Source organism: Neomonachus schauinslandi, chromosome 2 (assembly GCF_002201575.2).
Source record: "Neomonachus schauinslandi chromosome 2, ASM220157v2, whole genome shotgun sequence".
Classification (NCBI taxonomy): domain Eukaryota; kingdom Metazoa; phylum Chordata; class Mammalia; order Carnivora; family Phocidae; genus Neomonachus; species Neomonachus schauinslandi.
In genome coordinates, this window is record NC_058404.1 from 28,176,863 (window position 1) to 28,195,902 (window position 19,040).

General features: G+C 37.4%; 2 protein-coding genes across 3 annotated transcripts in view; one reads left to right on the forward strand and one right to left on the reverse strand.

The window, feature by feature from the left end:
• The window catches only part of GTF2E2 (general transcription factor IIE subunit 2), a 67,700-nt gene that overhangs the window by 38,730 nt on the left and 9,930 nt on the right, over positions 1 to 19,040 (reverse strand). The window lies entirely within an intron of this gene.
• On the forward strand, positions 12,235 to 12,658 carry SMIM18 (small integral membrane protein 18). The gene has a single exon (XM_021694123.1). The coding sequence runs from the start codon at positions 12,268 to 12,270 to the stop codon at positions 12,562 to 12,564; it is 297 nt and encodes a 98-aa protein (XP_021549798.1). The 5' UTR covers positions 12,235 to 12,267; the 3' UTR covers positions 12,565 to 12,658.

A 19,040-nucleotide genomic window follows, 5' to 3' on the forward strand; every position in this document is an offset into this window, starting at 1 on the left:
TAAAAAAAAAAAAAGTGAAATACATTTCTTCTGTAAGTACCTTTGTCTCACTGTTCCTTCAATTATGATTAGATTTATCCCCAAGATTAGAAGCATGGCTTTTTAAACAAGAGGACAATACAAATCTCAAACTGATCCACAGAGCTTTTCTAACAGACTCAAAACCATGAGAAATGAGTCAATTACTTCAAAGGGATAAAAAGTTCCATTTATCACCTATTACATCAATTTCTGGCCTCTCAACTTAAAACAAATGGGAACTAATGGGAATTAAAAGAAATGATACCATAACTAATTAAACTTTAGAGATTAATTAGGGAAAAAATTATCTTAAAAAAGGAAAAAATTCATAGCCACTGAAACTGCATAAACATGGATGCTTAAAAAAGGATGATAGTATGAAACAAGGAGCAAACTGTATAGAAGACAATCTGTTTCAGAACTTGTATCATTCTGTTGCATTTTATAGGCAGAAATCCTAATGCTACCAGGAATCACAAGTGCATTCCATTAGTCATAAGTACACATTCTATTAACAAACCATCAACTCAGATATATTAAGTTGCCTTGTGGCTGCTGATCCACAAAGGAAGAGGTTAAATAAAAAGGGAGGGGGGCGTATCTCTGGCACCAGCTTGGTAATAATAATTTTAAAAAAAGAATGCATTAGAACAAGTCAAATATAACAACTGTCAGAGAGCCAAAAGAATAGCTTTTAGATGGCAACATAATACTTCTTTGAGATCAATTTATGAAAAGACTTTACTAAATATGCTTTTTTGAGACTAAAATGAGATTTGATATGTAATTTTCCTTTAAAAATCACTGCTTTAATTTTGACAACAACTTAATTGGCACATTATAGCCTACTATGTTTCCAAAAGTAATATTATGGATGCCTTACAGGTATGCTTTCACATTCATTATTTCAATTATGAAATACTACCTACATGGTTCATTTTCCCAAGGTGTTCAGGACACTTTAACAATAAAAGTAACATTTACTGAATACTTATTATTTACCACGTACCATGCTAAATATTTGATTTTCTCATTTAATCCCTCCAAAAAATCCTATTAGGAGGTATCATTGTCCCCTTTTATTTTTTTTTTTAAAGGAGATTTTTTTTTTTTTTTAAGATTTTATTTATTTATTCATGAGAGACAGAGAGAGAGAGAGAGGCAGAGGGAGAAGCAGGCTCCCAAGGAGCAGGGAGCCCGATGCGGGACTCGATCCTAGGACCCTGAGATCATGACCTGAGCCGAAGGCAGACGCTTAACCATCTGAGCCACCCAGGCACCCTAAAGGAGATTTTTTTTTTATTTGCCAGAAAGAGAGAGAGCCCAAGTGGGGGAGAGGAACAGAGGGAGAGGGAGAAGCAGACTCCCCACTGAGCAGGGAGCCCCATGTGGGACTCGATCCTAGGATCCTGGGACCATGACCCGAGCCCAAGGCAGATGCTTAACCAACTGAGCCACCCAGGCGCCCCTCATTGTCCCCTTTTAAACATAAGAAAAGTAAGAGCACTATGCAGAAGAATACAGATTCAAATTCAGTTGTAAACACTGTGATACTGCCTTGTATAAGAATCATTAACTAGTCTTTAATACAGACTATTCCATCTGAAACTGGCTATTATTTTGTCAGAGTATAAAAATTCATAAATGCAGATATGTTTTCTTGTTTAACTTTAGTAAAATATTAAGTTTATCCTACATTAACTGGGGGCACTATGAAAAGCAGACGACACTATGTTAAGGATAGACACTACACAAATGCTCAATCATGAACTACGTGCAGTTTTGTGTATCATGGAGTCTTGAACATTTAGCTCAATGCCAGGCAAAGTAAATAGCAAATATTAGCTGAATGAATGAAGATAGTAAGAGTATTTCTATGTACCTCTTTACAGTCCTAGAAACTAATATGCTAATTTATCTGTAATTTTAAAAAATAATGTGGTGGCACCTGGATGGCTCAATCAGGTGAGTGTCTGACTCTTAATTTTGGCTCAAGTCATGATCTTGGGGTCGTGGGATCGAGCCCCGCACTGGGCTCTGCGCTCAGTGTGGAGTCGGTTTCAGATTCTTCCCCCCCCCACCACCACCACCCGCACTATCTCCCTTTAATAAATAAAATCTTAGGGGCGCCTGGGTGGCTCATTAGGTTAAGCGTCTGCCTTCGGCTCAGGTCATCATCTCAGGGTCCTGGGATCGAGTCCCGCATCGGGTTCCCTGCTCAGTGCAGACCCTGCTTCTCCCTCTCCCTCTGCCACTCCCTCTGCTTGTGCTCTTCTGTCTATCTCTCTGTCAAATAAATAAATAAAATCTTTAAAATAAATAAATAAAATCTTAAAAAAAAATAATGTAAACTATAAAATAAAGTCTGCACAGCAAGCATTTACTCAGTCTGCTGTTGCTGTAATAGCCACTCCATAATTTAAAACCTTGATTCTGTTATGCTTGGACCACACACAACTCTAAATAATACACCATAAATAAAAATATTCTATCTTCAAATATTCAGTTGAGGATTCTTTTGCCATTTTTTAACAATTTTTTTGAGGGGTGCCTGAGTGGCACAGTCAGTTGAGTGCTGATTCTTGGTTTCAGCTCAGGTCATGATCTCAGGATCAGGGATCGAGCTCTGCCTCAGGCTCCATGTGGAGTCTACCTGACATCATCTCTCCCTCTCCCTCTGTCCCTCCCACTTGTGCTCTCTCTAAAATAAATAAATAAATTTTGGAAGAAATTTAAAAAAATTTTTAGTACAGTTGACAATGTTACATTGTTTCAGGTGTACAACATAGTCACTCAACTTCTCTATAGATTATGCTGTGCTCACCACAAGTACAGCTGCTGTCACCATGCAACACTATCAGAATATCATTAACTATATTCCCTATGCTGTGCCTTTTATTCCTTTTTTACCATTTAAATTTCAAAGACTGCTTTTTAATGTCAGTGGTATAACTACCAAAACTAACCCTCTCCCAACTAGCAGAGCAGAAAATCTTTCTTTTCCCTTAGAATTTCTCCTAAATCAAACCACCACATGGAAATAATCACTTCCAGAGGACAAGATTTATATATAACACAAGTATGGAAAGAAAATATCATTTATGAGATTTTATGCCCACTTCCTGGAGGAAATACCAAGCTGGTAAACCTGGACTGTTTGTTTCCTAGGTTACTACCTCTCTCGACATTACCTTTCAGCCCTAGCAGTGAAATACTCACTGAAGGATCCGAAATTTTATGGTTAAACACTAAGGAATCATCACTTTGTTACTAACTCAAATTCCTTTGCAGAAATTTAGCTTAAGGACAAAAAAATAAGACAAGAAAAAGGTGATAGTTGATATCCCAAACAGCTCTATTCAAGTTTATGAATGATTTACACTCAAGGGTGGCAGGACTTAATGCAAATGAACGAAGAGGAAACTGTCAGCTGCATTGTGGTTTAACCAATAGAAGCACAGCTCCATCTTGGATGTGCACTGGACTGCATTACAAACAGACGATACCATCGCTTCAACAGCAGCCTTCAGACAAGAGGTAGGTTTATACAATCTCTTTCATTTAGTAATACATATCCTTATGATGTAATATAAAAATATTTTACCATAAAAACCAAGCAGAAAGCTTTGTTCCTACAAAAGACCAAAAAAAGCAATGTATTCATTTCACTGCTTGGTAGGATTTTATTATGAAAATGTGAAGACTGCCTTGTGCTATTTGATAAGCACCCTTACCATCTGTGCCTTATGGAAAATTCATGAGATTTTCTATGAACCTGATCTATATCCAGACCTTAGAGTAAACCATAAGCATTTAATGTTAAGTGGTTACTTGCTAATTTATTTTTTCCGAGCTATTTCATTTCAGCAGTTTGGTCTGCCTTAACAAAGGATTTTTCTTAAAGAAAAATCTAGACTAAAAGCGAATCCTGGACTAAAGCTTTCTAATTATATGTGCAAATTATATTGGCTGGTAAAAAGCAGCTACTTATGGGAAAGTTTGTTATATTTTAACAAATATGAGAAAATAGTTCAAAACTGTTTATTTGACTTTGAGTGTAGATGCAGAGAATGCCAAGAAATTGTAACGAATGTGATTTTTACATAAAAATTAGAAGACCACAAAGATATCATTAAATAGGCTGCATTATACTATAGCCAAAGAGATCATTTGTAGAGCTTCAAACTTTCCTAAGATTTTAATTAAAATAATTCCTTATGGTTAAATTTTAAAATCTATATTACTGTAATACACAAGTCATTCTATTATTAAATGATAACCTTCTTAAATACCCTTTCATTTTTTATATGCCACAAAAAAATTCATAACCATATTTCAATATAATGTTGAAATTATTCTTCAACTGATGCCTCAAAATAAACAGAGAGCAAGTCTTTGTGATAAACTACAGTTTAAAATAAAAATATGTTTTAAGAAGAACTGGTTAAGGAAGGAAGGTATGGTACCTTTCAACGTAGGTAATAAGATTTCTTTCATGGCTCAGAGTAACTATTCATGTCTACTAAAAATTAGTATCAACTACTGACCAAATTTCTAATTTTATCATGGTGGAGCATGTAAATATCATTATTTAGTAGGTGCCAGAGTTCCAGGATATTATCCACACATACTGACCTAAAGATCCAACTTCTGCCCTTTTCTTTGCTGATAAATCTATTTAAATTTTAAAAGACTATTTTCATAATTTTTATTCCTTCTATTTCTTATTCAGCATTCAGCCAGCATGAGTAAAGCATCTCTTACAAAGCCTAAAGGTTGCTGTAAGAAGATATTAGATCTCTCGAGGTTCAGAACAATGGGGTTAATTACCTAGAAAATATTCCTGCTTGCTGTACAAAGTATGGGAGCCAAAAAAAAAGTCTCAGATAAATAAAAACAACCTTGTCTGATTAAACAGTTAACTTGTAACTGAAATTTCAGGTAAACTGTAAACAGAAAAAGCCCTACTACCCCCATTATTAGCACTATAATCAGCCTACATTTTACTGGTGATATATTTATGGTTAACACAGATGTAGGTTTACTGCTCTTTCACCAAACTGACTAGACGCATGGCCTCTCTCAGAGAGTTCCAGGGCTGGGTGAGCTGCTCTATGTTTAAAGGCCAATATGATTAATTGATCATATTTCAAAGTTGTATGTTTAAAGACACTAGAGAATTCAACTCAAGGGCTTTCACCATTAGAGCAAAAGCATAATCTTATTCTGATCTGACAATTCAAGGTTCCAGAACAGTTTGAAGTCCTATCCCCATAAATATTTCACTAGGGCCTTCTGAAATGGGAGGAAAAATAGGTGAAGAGAATATACCAAAAATAAACTTTAAAAAAATACGGTATTTACTTTAACACTCCCCATTTCTGTCATGAAATTTTAAAGAGGTGGGGATCCAAAAAAGGGTACACAAACGATTTTTACCATTTAGTCTTATTTTTCATAAAGCATTTATATATCGCAGGTATTTGATGTAAATTTATATTTTAATTTCAAAAATAGTCTTATAATATGAGAAAATCCTAATAATACCATCTTTTTGCATGTCTAATTATATCTACTCCATTAAAGTAAGTTTCAGATTTTACCCTAAATTTAGCACAAAAAATTGCTAGAGCTCTGCTGTATGTAAAAAGAATAAACCACACTAAATTTAAGGTACAAAATGACTCCATATTTTACTTTTTTCAGATATGCCCAGCAGCTAACTAAAGATTGAATGTTTTGAGTTGCTCATCAGTTATCAATACATAAGAGGCAAACTGTCATCATTTACAACATAAACTGTCATCATTTACGACATGTGTGTACTCTTCCTTAAACTGCTTAGACACTTCTAATCAAAATGATAGTGTTTACTGACTCTGGTTTTAATTTTTTAGAAGTAATCCAGAAAACTCAATAAATGTATCAAATAGATATAAAACACATATAGATATATAACACAATGTAACACAATAGATATAAAACCAAAGGCAAGAAATACTTTTAAAATATATTAGTTTGGGGGACGCCTGGGTGGCTCAGTCACTGGGCGTCTGCCTTCGGCTCGGGTCATGATCTCAGGGTCCTGGGATCGAGCACCGCATTGGGCTCCCTGCCCAGCGGGAGGCCTGCTTCTCCCTCTCCCACTCCCCCTGGTTCCTACTCCCACTATCTCTCTGTCAAATAAATAAATAAAATCTTTAAAAAAAATAAATAAAATATATTAGTTTGGGTTTTAGATAAGTACTATATTCAAATGCTTCAAAAACTAAAATGTAACAATATAAACCTTGAGAAATCTCACAGATCCCTATATCCCAGCTCTACTCTCCAACCAATCACACAAGTAATCATTTGTTATTAACTTCTTATATAACTCCTTCCAAAACTTTTGTGCAGATACAAGCAAATAAAAATGCATATTATTTCCCCCTTTCCTATACATACTGTCCTGCATCTTGGTCTTTTCACTTAACAGATCCTAAAAATCCTTCAGTATCACCACAGTTACCTCATTCACACACAATAATCAATTGTATGGATATATTAATTTTAATCAGAAGAATAGGTCATTGATGGGTACAAGTTAACTTCAAATAACTGAATTTAGTTTGTGTCTGCCTGCCTGCCCCACCTTCTCCCTTCCCTTCCCTCCCTCCATTTTGGGGGGGGGGGTGCACAAGAGGGCTTGAAAAAAATTTTTTCTTTTATTTTTAAAGATTTTATTTATTTGACAGAGAGACAGTGAGAGAGGGAATACAAGCAGGGGGAAGGGGAGAGGGAGAAGGAGGCCCCCCTGCCAAGCCACCCAGGCACTCCTTGAAAAAATTTTAAACAGTTCACTTGTACCTCAAATATAAATAGAATATTGGGACACCTAGGTGGCTCAGTGGGTTGACCATCAACTCCTGGTTTCAGCTCAGGTGGTGATGTCTGGGTCATGGGATCGAGCCCCAAGTTGGCTCCGTGGTCGGTGGGGAGTCTGCTTGGGATTTTTTCTCCCTCTCCACCTCCCATATCTGACGCTTGCATGCACGTGCTCTCTCACAAATAAATCTTCTTTAAGAAATAGAATATAAAGTTAAAATTGTAAGCAGTTCACTTGTACCTCAAAAATAAATAGAATATAAAGTTCCTTAAACCAACTTTCCAGTAATTCTAAAATTTCATTTTGAAATAGAAATTTAGGGCGCCTGGGTGGCTCAGTCATTAAGCGTCTGCCTTCGGCTCAGGTCATGATCCCAGGGTCCTGGAGATCGAGCCCCGCATAGGGCTCCCTGCTTGGTGGGAAGCTTGCTTCTCCCTCTCCCATTCCCCCTGCTTGTGTTCCCTCTCTCGTGTTCTGTCAATTAAAATAAAATCTTTTAAAAATAATAAAAATAGGGCGCCTGGGTGGCTCAGTTGGTTAAGCTACTGCCTTCGGCTCAGGTCATGATCCTGGAGTCCTGGGATCGAGTCCCACATCGGGCTCCCTGCTCGGCGGGGAGTCTGCTTCTCCCTCTCCCACTCCCCGTTTGTGTTCCCTCTCTCGCTGTGTCTTTCTCTGTCAAATAAATAAATAAAAAATCTTTAAAAAAAAAAATAATAATAATAATAAAAATTATTATAATATAAAAAATTACTACAAAATTTCTGAAATCAATAATGAAATGACATCTTAACATTAAGTTAATTAATAAGGTACATTAAACTAATTTTTTTAAGATTTATTTATTTGAGAGAGAGAGGGAATCCCAAGCAGACTTCCCACTGAGCGCAGAGCTCCACCCAGGGCTCAATCTCACAACCGGGAATCATGACCTGAGCCAAACCCAAGAGTCGGATGCTCAACCCACTGAGCCACCCAGACACCGCTACATTAAACTAATTTAAGGGACATAATGTGTAAAGAAATTCCCAGATTTTAAAAAGGAATCAACCTGGGGCGCCTGGCTGGCTCAGTCAAAAGAGCATGTGATTCTTGATCTCAGGCTTGTGAATTCAAGCCCCATATTGGGTGTAGAGATTACTTAATAAAACAAAACAAAGGAATCAACCTGAAAGGCCTTAACAGAAAGTCTAAGGAATATTTGCATCAGTGCTGGAGAGGTCCTAGGTTAGCCCAGGTAAAATTATTAGATAGACCCTCCAGTGATTCTTCCCCGGTTCTTTATCTACCCATACAATAAATGGTACTGTTCTCTCTTTCCTCAAGAACTATTCTTCCTCTCCTCTTCTATATGCTCTGTTTTTCAAAAGGACCTGAAACTCATTCACACTGAAGTAAAAATAACTAACAATGTGTGCTACCCCTCCCAAGGAATATCACATTGTAGTCATACTAAATATTTTAAAGGGGGCGCCTGGGTGGCTCAGTTGGTTAAGCGACTGCCTTCGGCTCAGGTCATGATCCTGGAGTCCCAGGATCCAGTCCCGCATCGGGCTCCCTGCTCGGCAGGGAGTCTGCTTCTCCCTCTGACCCTCCTCCCTCTCATGCTCTCTGTCTCTCATTCTCTCTCTCAAATAAATAAATAAAATCTTTTAAATAAATAAATAAATAAATATTTTAAAGGAGTTCCAAAGCTAAACATTTTTTAGGCATTTGTATGTGTGTACACACCTGTCACTAGTCTAGGCTAGGTCAAAAAGGACTAACATTCTCTCCATTTGAGTCAGTTTCTATGGGCTACTTGACTATATGTGTGCACGGTGATTAGAATCAGAAGCAGCGACACTGCAGAAGTTGGAGGAGTGGCCTATCGGGATATTCACATTGGATTCCAAGGTGCACCACTTACAGCGTATTCTATGTGAATGGCACCCTACAATACAATATGAATGGTGTTCCCTGGAGGTGTGCAATGTAGCAGCTCCATTTTTTTTTCTTTTTTTTAAAGACTTTATTTATTTGACACAGAGAGAGAGATAGCGAGAGCAGGAACACAAGCAGGGGGAGTGGGAGAGGGAGAAGCAGGCTTCCCGCTGAGCAGGGAGCCCGATGTGGGACTCGATTCCAGGACCCTGAAGGCAGATGCTTAACGACTGAGCCACCCAGGCGCCCGCAGCTCCATTTTCTATAAAAATGTGCTAAGAAGGAAAAAACTTAAGGGATAAAAGAGGGTAACTCTAAAAGGCTGGGTCCCCAGACAGTTTGAAAATACTGTAATACACTGGGAAGTTCCTCACATACCAGTTCCAGACAATATATTTTTGTTAAGTACCAGAACTAATAAAGGCAATTGATTCAATTACTGTCCATTAGTCTGTTGTCCCTCATTTCAAGATGAAGGATCACCACAAACCATGAAACTGAAGGATTCTTAAATCCAAAAAGAACAAATGAATTTAAGCCTTTACTTCTGGCCTCAGATCATCAATTTAACCTTCAAAACACACAAAAGAAGAAACCAAGTCCATCCAGAGAGGTAAAGTTACTTGCCAAGCAAATATGATTTAAGATAGAAAACAAAAACCTTTGGAGTGCCTGGGTGGCTAAGTCAGTACAGCATGTGACCCCTGATCTCAGGATTGTGAGTTTAAGCCCCATGTTGGGCATAGAGTTTACTTAAAAATAAAAACATAGAAAACAAAAACCTTAGAAAATATTAACTTATCAAAGTTTTAAAATTAGATTTCTAAAGAAAACAAAGAAACTGAAGGAATTATACTGTTATGGCTCTGGGTTTTTTAAGTCACTTTTCATCTTTTTTGGTGTGAAAATGATAATGTGGTTATGTTTAAAAACAGAATCCTCACCTTTTAAGAGATATATGCTGAATATGTCTAGATGAAGTGCTGATGTCTACAATTTGCTTCAAAATAATCTACGGGTGGAAGCAAATGGGTACAGACGAATTGATAATTGAAGCTATATTGAGCATACAGGGGTTCATCATACTCTTCTTTTTTAAAGATTTATTTATTTACGGGGCGCCTGAGTGGCTCAGTCAGTTAGGCGTCTACCTTTGGCGCGGGTCATGGTCCCAGGGTCCTGGGATCGAGCCCCACATTGGGCTCCCTGCTCAAGGGGAGCCTGCTTGTCTCTCTCCCCCTGCCTCTCCTCCAGTTTGTGCTCTCTCTCAAACAAATAAATAAAATCTTAAAAAAAAAAAGATTTACTTCTTTTATTTATTTATTTGTAATGGTTTGATTTGGCTTCCATTCAGGCCTTCTCATCTCAATGTTTTTTGGGGTTTTAATTTTTAATTTAAATTGAATTTAATTAACATACACTGTAAAGATTTATTTATTTACTTTAGAAGTGGGGGGGGGGAGAGTGCACGAGCTAGAGGAGCAGAAGGAGAGGGAGAGAGAATCCTAAGCAGACTGAGCACTGAGCCCAATGCAGGGCTTGATCTCACAACCCTGAGATCACAGCCTGAGCCAAAACCAAGAGTCAGACGCTTAACCAACTATGCCACCCAGATGCCCCACTTTTTTTTTTTTTTTGGTAAAGATTTATTCTAGAGAGAGCAAGAGTATGTGTGTGTGAGCAGGCAGAGGATCAGAGGGAGAGAGAGAGGGAAAGAACCTCAAGCACACTCCCCGCCCAGTGCGGGTCTCCACATGGGGCTCAGTCTCCCCACTTGAAACCAAGAGTCGGATGCCCAACTGACTGAGCCACCCAGGTGCCCCTCATTATACTCATACTCTTCAACTACCTTGAAATTTCCTTTAATTAAAACATACTCACACACACAAGTATCTCCAGCATTTAGAAAACTATTTGGGGGGCGCCTGAGTGGCTCAGTTGGTTAAGCGACTGCCTTCAGCTCAGGTCATGATCCTGGAGTCCCGGGATCGAGTCCCACATCGGGCTCCCTGCTCAGCAGGAAGTCTGCTTCTCCCTCTGACGCTCCCCCATCTCATGCTCTCTCTGTCTCTATCTCATTCTCTCTCTCAAATAAATAAATAAAATCTTTAAAAAAAAAAAAAGAAAGAAAACTATTTGGTACACAGTAGGTAATCAACAAACATTTGTTTACAAGAATGAATGAAAATCTACTTAAACTATGTAGTAAAGAAAAATCATGCAAACTAAGTCATTTCTTGAATAAAATAAAGCAAACTGACAACAGTCATTGAATTAATGAAGCGGAATTTTTTCTTATTTCCAAAATTTTCTTAGTATAAAAGCATTCTATAATTTCTTAAAATAAGTTTAAAGGATACTTCTGAAACATCAAGGTAATAAATTCTTCAATCCTTATGGTCCCATTTAAGGTCTAACAAGTATCAGGTCAACAAGAGCAAAACTTAATGCAAGAATACTAAAACTTTAATTCACTGGTTAATTTTGTGAGATGGAATAATAATTTAATAATCAATACACCTGGGATGCTGATTGTTTAAAATATTCATGTCCAGGGGCGCCTGGGTGGCTCAGTCGTTAAGTGTCTGCCTTTGGCTCAGGTCATGATCCCAGGGTCCTGGGATCAAGCCCCGCATCAGGCTCCCTGCTCCACAGGAAGTCTGCTTCTCCCTCTCCCACTCCCCCTGCTTGTGGTCCCTCTCTCGCTGTGTCTCTGTCAAATAAATAAAATCTTTAAATAAATAAATAAATAAAATATTCATGTCCATAGATCATTCAGCTATATGAAACAGTTAATACTATCATATACATAACAGAAAGAAATCCTAAGATTAAGGTATCTTCATAGGCAACTTGAACCTAAAATTTTATTATCCTTATTCTGAAAATTGTCATTATTTAGCTTTTCTTTAACATTTTTCATTCAGCCACTATTTCCTGATTCAGGTCACCTGTCCTCGAAGTTTAAAGGACTGGAAATAGAAATACACTGAGCCAACAAGGTGAGAAGAATCCACAAAGGTAATGAGAAAAGCTTTCCGGGAGGCAGTCTGAAGACCACCATCTTAAAACACTAAAATTTTTTGTAGTTAACAGATCACTGACCACTGCTTTAGTCAAATTTTAAACCAATTCAGCTTCTCTTTTTCCACTTCTACTAGCAGTTAACTTCTGTATAGAAATCTTAAACATATATACTTGTCTAGCAAATGATACACATAAAAAATATATAGTACAGTTTATAGAATACACGGCCATAAAATACAGAAAAATTCAAAAATATAATTTGGGCATTAATTCTGGCAGAAAATAAGATGACTCATGTTACCTATAAAAATTTACTAATATTAGTACTAAAACTTGAATTGACAAATCTTTAGAATTTGATTACATATATTCACTTTTTACCTTTTTACAGATTCAAAAGAACAATACAAGAAGTAGAATCCCTAAGAATGGCCTCCCTGAGCTCCAGCCTCTGGAATGAAACCACTACATCTGTTTATCAGTACCTTGGTTTTCAAGTTCAAAAAATTTACCCTTTTCATGATAACTGGAACACTGCCTGCTTTGTCATTCTGCTTTTATTTATATTTACAGTGGCATCTTTAGTGGTGTTGGCTTTCCTGTATGAAGTGCTTGACTGTTGCTGCTGTGTAAAAAACAAAACTGTGAAAGACGTGAAAAGTGAACCTAACCCTCTTAGAAGCATGATGGACAACATCAGAAAACGTGAAATTGAAGTGGTCTAGCACTCTACCTAAAATGAACAAAATCTCTGAAAACAGCCTTCAACTACTGAGAAAAAAGGAGAATTTTCTGGGGCCAACTGTTATTATGAAAATTAACTCTGAATGATTAAAAGATTTCTAAAAGAAGGGAAAAACAAGTCAAATATGCACTTTTTGTGTGTGTATCCCTTTCATTAAATGTACAGTAAAACTTCACAAATGTGAATAAGTTACCAATCTACTTAAAATGACAATTCAAAAACTGGATAAAAGATTCCTAGATTTCAATATTAAGCAACAAAAGGTAAGCCAGAAAACATAAGCAAGATCAAATAACTCTGACCTAAACGAACGATGTGGACTAACAAATAAACTACCCTCCGTGTGTTTTGGTAATAAAAATGCTATTTAAAATGCTTACCTAAATCCAAAGTAAATAATTCCACTCATACATAAAATCCCTACTTATTAAAAAGAAGTATATTCTAGGTTACTGAGGACAACTTAAACATTTTTTCAAGACAAGTTTTATGTAGGGATTAATGTGGAAAAAAGTCTCAAAATAGAAAGATCACAAGTATACTTGCATAAAATTTTCATAAAACTGTTTAATAAGAAACACATGGTGTAAGAAGGACCAGGCTATTTTCAAACTAAAACTTACTAGTATACCCCCTTAATTGTATTTCCTGAGCTTTTTCTTTCATTTTGCTGCTCATATTCATATTCTCAAGGGCTAAGACACACAATGCTGAAAAGACTACCTAAAAAAAAAAAAAAGGCGAAAGACAGGAACACATAACACCTGTTAAGAAATACTGCAGTTTTATTTCTTGGAATTACAAGGGTTGTACAGATTATATTTTATAACCCTAATGCTATTTTGCTACCACCCATGAGCAAACCTAAGCATGCTCTTAACCACCACAGCTGCCCTTAACCAGAAATATCATTCCTGGAAATTTACCCTGAGAAATCAGTTCAAAAGAAAAAAACTCAAGATACAAAGAGATTTCTAAAAACATTACTCAAAATAACAACGAAAAATGGAAATAACAGCCTTTAAATATATCAACTTTGCTTATTAAGAAGCTACTTTTTTTTTAAGTCTTATTTTGTTATGTTAATCACCATACATTTACATCATTAGTTTTTGATGTAGTGTTCCATGATTCACTGTTTGCGTATAACACCCAGTGCTCCCCTTAATACGTGCCCTCTTTAATACCCATCACCAGGCTAATCCATCCCCTCACCCCCTTCCCCTCTAGAACCCTCAGTTTGTTCCTCAGAGTCCATAGTCTCTCATGGCTCTCTGCCTCTTTTTTATTCACTGTAGGTGAGAGAATGTCAGTCACAGTTCAGAAAAAGTCCAAGTACAAAGCCTTCTCACTGTCTGGTTTAATACGAGGAGAAATTGAGACCATGCTTCAACCGGTCCTATGCCATTACTCACAGCTGTGTTATCAATAAATCATGGATTGTAGAAAGTTTAATATGGTATTATCTGAAGAACAGATAGATGTATTTTGAATAAAGATGTATTTTGTTGCCTCTTAAAAAAAAAGCTACTGAAAATTAAGGCATAATAGAAAATATTTAATATATGAAATGAAAAATACACATCTAGGGGCACATGGGTGGCTCAGTCGGTTGGGCATCCAACTCCTCAGTTTCTGCCCAGGTCATGATCTCATGGGTTGTGGGATGGACCCCACAGGGTCTCAGTGGGGAGTCTGCTTGAAAGATTCTCTCCCTCTGCCCCTCCCCCAGCTCTCCCTCTCTCTGTCTCTCTCTCTCAGATAGATAAATCTTAAAAAGAAAAATACATATCTGTCATTTTCAATTTAGAGAACTCTGTCAGTTTGGAATCACTGTTTTTTCTAACATTAGAAAATGTTTTTTCTTTCTAACATTAGAAATAAACACTTTTTGTAACCAACTTTCAAAGGACTTGTGAAACCTGGTATACAAAATACTTTGGTAACCAGGAGATATTCTGAGCACTGTTAAAACCACATTTTCATAAACGGTAAGCTCTGGAGTCCTTGCCATAAATGGGAAGCATACATATCGTTTAATTACTAAATTTTTTGATAACGGACACGACTAACTTTTCCCTACCTTATGCTGTAATTTATTTAACCATTCAACAAACATGTATTGAGTGCCTCTATGTGTGAGAGATTAGGTTACAATGGCAAACAAGTAATCATGCAATTACAATGACACACAATAGCTTTGTCAGAAATAATGAGTGCTATGGGAATCAAAGGCTAAGCACTGAATTCAAATAGGAAAGTAGAAATAATATGACTTTGAAGCTGCAACCTAAACGAGGAATAGGAGTTAGCCAAAGGAAAGCGGGAAGGAGCTAAGAAAGAACATTCCAGGAAGAGGACATAATGTGGGCAAAGGTCAAGAGGCAAAAGGGAGTAAAGCATGTTAAAGGAGCTACAGGACAGTATCACTAGGACAAAGTATAAGAAAAACAATGAGATATGGGTATAAAAGGTAGTGGAGACTAGATCAGGTAGGGCATGCAGACAGCAGGAAAAGATGGGCTTTATCTGAAAAGCAACGATCATCAGCCTAAAAACAGTGACACATTAGAAAAATCACTGACTGCTATACAGAGAGAGTAGACCTTTTATAAAGAAGTTAAGCTAGGAAACCTTTTAAGCACCTAATCAGACAATCCACTGATAGTGACCCAATCTAGGGGGTTATGGTAGTCTTCAGTGTTTACACCCAGCTTGGAACCCCTTGTGTCTGGGTACAGCCCTGTGACTAGCTCTAGACAATGAGTTGTGAGAGAAAGTGATGTCTCACCGCCACGCAAGAGGATTTTAACTGCCAGGCAAGATATTCGAGAGTTCTTTCTCCCTCTGGCACTGAGACCAACAACATCTGAAATATCAGCTACTCTATCAGCCTGGGTCCTTTGAGTGACTCTAAGCAGCTAAGACCCTTGCCAACACATGATAAACATGTGGTATGAAAGAAAAACAACGAATCTTTGTTGTTTTTAAGCCACTGAGATTTTGTACTGTTTAAAAAAAAAAAAAAAAGAGGGGCGCCTGGATGGCTTAGTCGTTAAGCATCTGCCTTCGGCTCAGGTCATGATCCCAGGGTCCTGGGATCGAGCCCCGAATGCGGGTCTCACTGCCCAGCGGGAAGCCTGCTTCTCCCTCTCCCACTCCCCCTGCTTGTGTTCCCTCTCTCGCTGTGTCTCTCTCTGTCAAATAAATAAATAAAATCTTAAAAAAAAAAAAAGAAAAGAAACCCACAGACCCAAATTAGTGTCACTTTGACCAACTTCCCAAACCGGCACTTAATACATAACCTAACCACAGTTTCAAACTCCCTCAGAAATGTAGTCTTAACTGGTCTGTCAGGAATTCTTCAATCAATGCCAATGAGTATGCCATATGGACCCTTCTCCATCCCCCAAAGGAAGAGGAATGAGGTCATCTGCATAAGACCCCTGGCTTTTCCCACTAGAAAGGGGCTAGCCTAGAACAGTCCTTTTCTTTTGCTAGTAACTTTCCTGCCTCCCCACTCCTTCTATAAAAATCTTCCATTTTGTACAACTCCTTGGAATGCCTCTCTACTTGCTAGATGGGATGCTGCCTGATTCATAAATCATTTCATAAAGCCAATCAGATCTTCGATTACTTGGTTGAACCTTGTTATTTAGCAGGAGCAAAGATAGTCTTAGGCAGATCAAAGAGACTAGGTCTAAGAGTGGGTCTGTGCTAATGTTTAAAACAGTGTACTATGAATTAATTCAATGTACCTTTCACTGGAATGAGACAAAATCAACTTAATATATGTGCTAATAAGACCGATAGCCTACTTGATAAAAACATTACTTCTGCTTTAACATCAGTTAGTAAAACAGCTTGCAAAATATCTAACAAAATGACGTCCATGAAGATTACTATTGCTACATTTTTAGGTAGGTAAATAATTTGTTGTGAATTACACTGGACTGACCTTGTTGTTTAAAAGGTAATAGTCTAAGACTAAACTAAACCCAAAATAAGTAGAAGAAATAAAATAATGGTGAAGTATAAATCAATAAAAGAAAAATACAAGAGAAAAATAAATGAAACCAAAAGTTGATTTTTTGAAAAGATCAACAAAATAAAACACAAATTCCTAAAATCAGAAATAAAAGAGGGAGGGTTATCACTACGGACCTTACAGAAATCAAAGGATTCCAAGGAAATACTTTGAAAAACTTTAGACAGTGTAGATAATGGAACGGACAAACTCCTAAAAAGATACAAAGCACCAAAATTAACTCAAGAAGATAACAAATAATCTGAATAGATCTGTAAGAATTTCTACACGTGCTTCCCACAAAGGAAAGCTCACGCCCAAAAGGCTTCACTAGTGAACTCTACCAAATATTTAAAGGGAAAATTATATCAAACCTTCACAAACTCTTCCAGAAAACAGTGGAAAAGAGAACACTTCACCAATCATTTTATGAGGCCAGAAATACCCTGACAGACATCACAAGAAAACTACAAACCATACCCTCGTGAATACAAACACAAAACTCCTGTACAAAATAACAGCAATCTGAAATTCCACAACAAATAAAAAAAGATTATACATCATGACCAAGAAGAATTTATTCTAAGAACGCCATATTGGTTTAACATCTGAAAAAAAATCAATTAATGTAATATTAATAAAGAACAAGAACACGATCTTCTCAAAAAATGCAGAAAAAGCATTTGACAACATCCAATAGCCATTTAAGATTAAAAACTCTCGGGCGCCTGGGTGGCTCAGTCGGTTAAGTGACTGCCTTCGGCTCAGGTCATGATCCTGGAGTCCCGGGATCGAGTCCCGCATCGGGCTCCCTGCTCGGCAGGGAGTCTGCTTCTCCCTCTGACCCTCCTCCCTCTCATGCTCTCTGTCTCTCATTCTCTCTGTCTCAAATAAATAAATAAAATCTTAAAAAAAAAAAAAAGATTAAAAACTCTCAACAAACTAGAAGTAGAGAGCAACTTCACCCTGATAACAAAATCCATGCAGCTAAGATCATACATAAAGGTGGAAGATTGAATGCCTTTCCCCTAAGATCAGGAACAAGGCAAAGATGTTCACTCTCACCACCTGTATTCAACATTCTATTAGCCAGCCAGTCCAGGGTGGAAAGGAAGGAAGGAAGGAAAGAAGAAAGGGCATTCACACTGGAAAGGACAAAGTAAATCTGTCCTTATTCACATATGACATAATCTTGTATGTAAAAAAAGCCCTATGGAATTCACACACACACACACAAAAAAAAAACCTAGAAAGAATAAACAAGTTCAACAAGGTTGCAGAATACAAGTTCAATGTGCAAAAACTATTGTATTTCTGGGGCACCTGGGTCACTCAGCTGGTTAAGCATCTGCTTTCAGCTCAGGTCATGATCCCAGGGTCCATTAACTGATGAATGGATAAACAAGTTGTAATATACCCATACAATGGATTACTGTTCAGCAATAAAGCAGAATGAAGTACTGACACATGCTACACACAGATGAATCCTGGACAAAATACCAGCAAACTGAATCCCATAACAAAAAGAATTATACACCACAACCAAGTAGGATCTATTCCAAGACTGCAAGGGTTGGTTTAACATCTGAAAAATCCACCAATGTAATATACCATGTTAACAGCATAAACAACAAAAAGATCATCTCAATAAATGCTAAGTAAAAGAAGCCACACACTAAAGACTACATATTGTACAATTCCATTTATATGAAATGTCCAGAAAAAGCAAATAGAGACAGAAAGTAGACTATTGGTTATCTGGGGCTGGGGTGGGAACAAGAAGTGACTGTAAATGGGCACAAAGGATCTTTTGGGGATGATGGAAAGGTTCTAAAATGCAATTACATTAACAGGTGCACAATTTCGTAAATTTACTAAAAATCTTTGAATTGTACACTTAAAATGAGTGAAATATATGGTATATAAATTAAACTTCAACAAAGTTATTTCTGAAAAGATAACCTAAATTCTAACTATAACACAAGACTAGTAACATCTTAAGAATGATATATTCCTGGGGCGCCTGGGTGGCTCAGTCGTTAAGCGTCTGCTTTCGGCTCAGGTCGTGATCCCAGGGTCCTGGGATCAAGCCCCACATCGGGCTCCCTGCTCAGCAGGAAGCCTGCTTCTCCCTCTCCCACTCCCCCTGCTTGTGTTCCTGCTCTCGCTATCTCTCTGTCAAATAAATAAATAAAATCTTTAAAAAAAAAAAAAAAAAAAGAATGATATATTCTTGGGCGCCTGGGTGGCTCAGTTGGTTAAGCGACTGCCTTCGGCTCAGGTCATGATCCTGGAGTCCCAGGATCAAGTCCCGCATCGGGCTCCCTGCTCGGCAGGGAGTCTGCTTCGTCCTCTGACCCTATCCCCTCTCATGTGTTCTCTCTCTCTCATTCTCTCTCTCTCAAATAAATAAAATCCTTAAAAAAAAA

Excerpts from the sequence above, each read along its gene's own strand:
- SMIM18 (XM_021694123.1), top strand. The coding sequence starts at position 12,268 with ATGGCCTCCCTGAGCTCCAGCCTCTGGAATGAAACCACTACATCTGTT.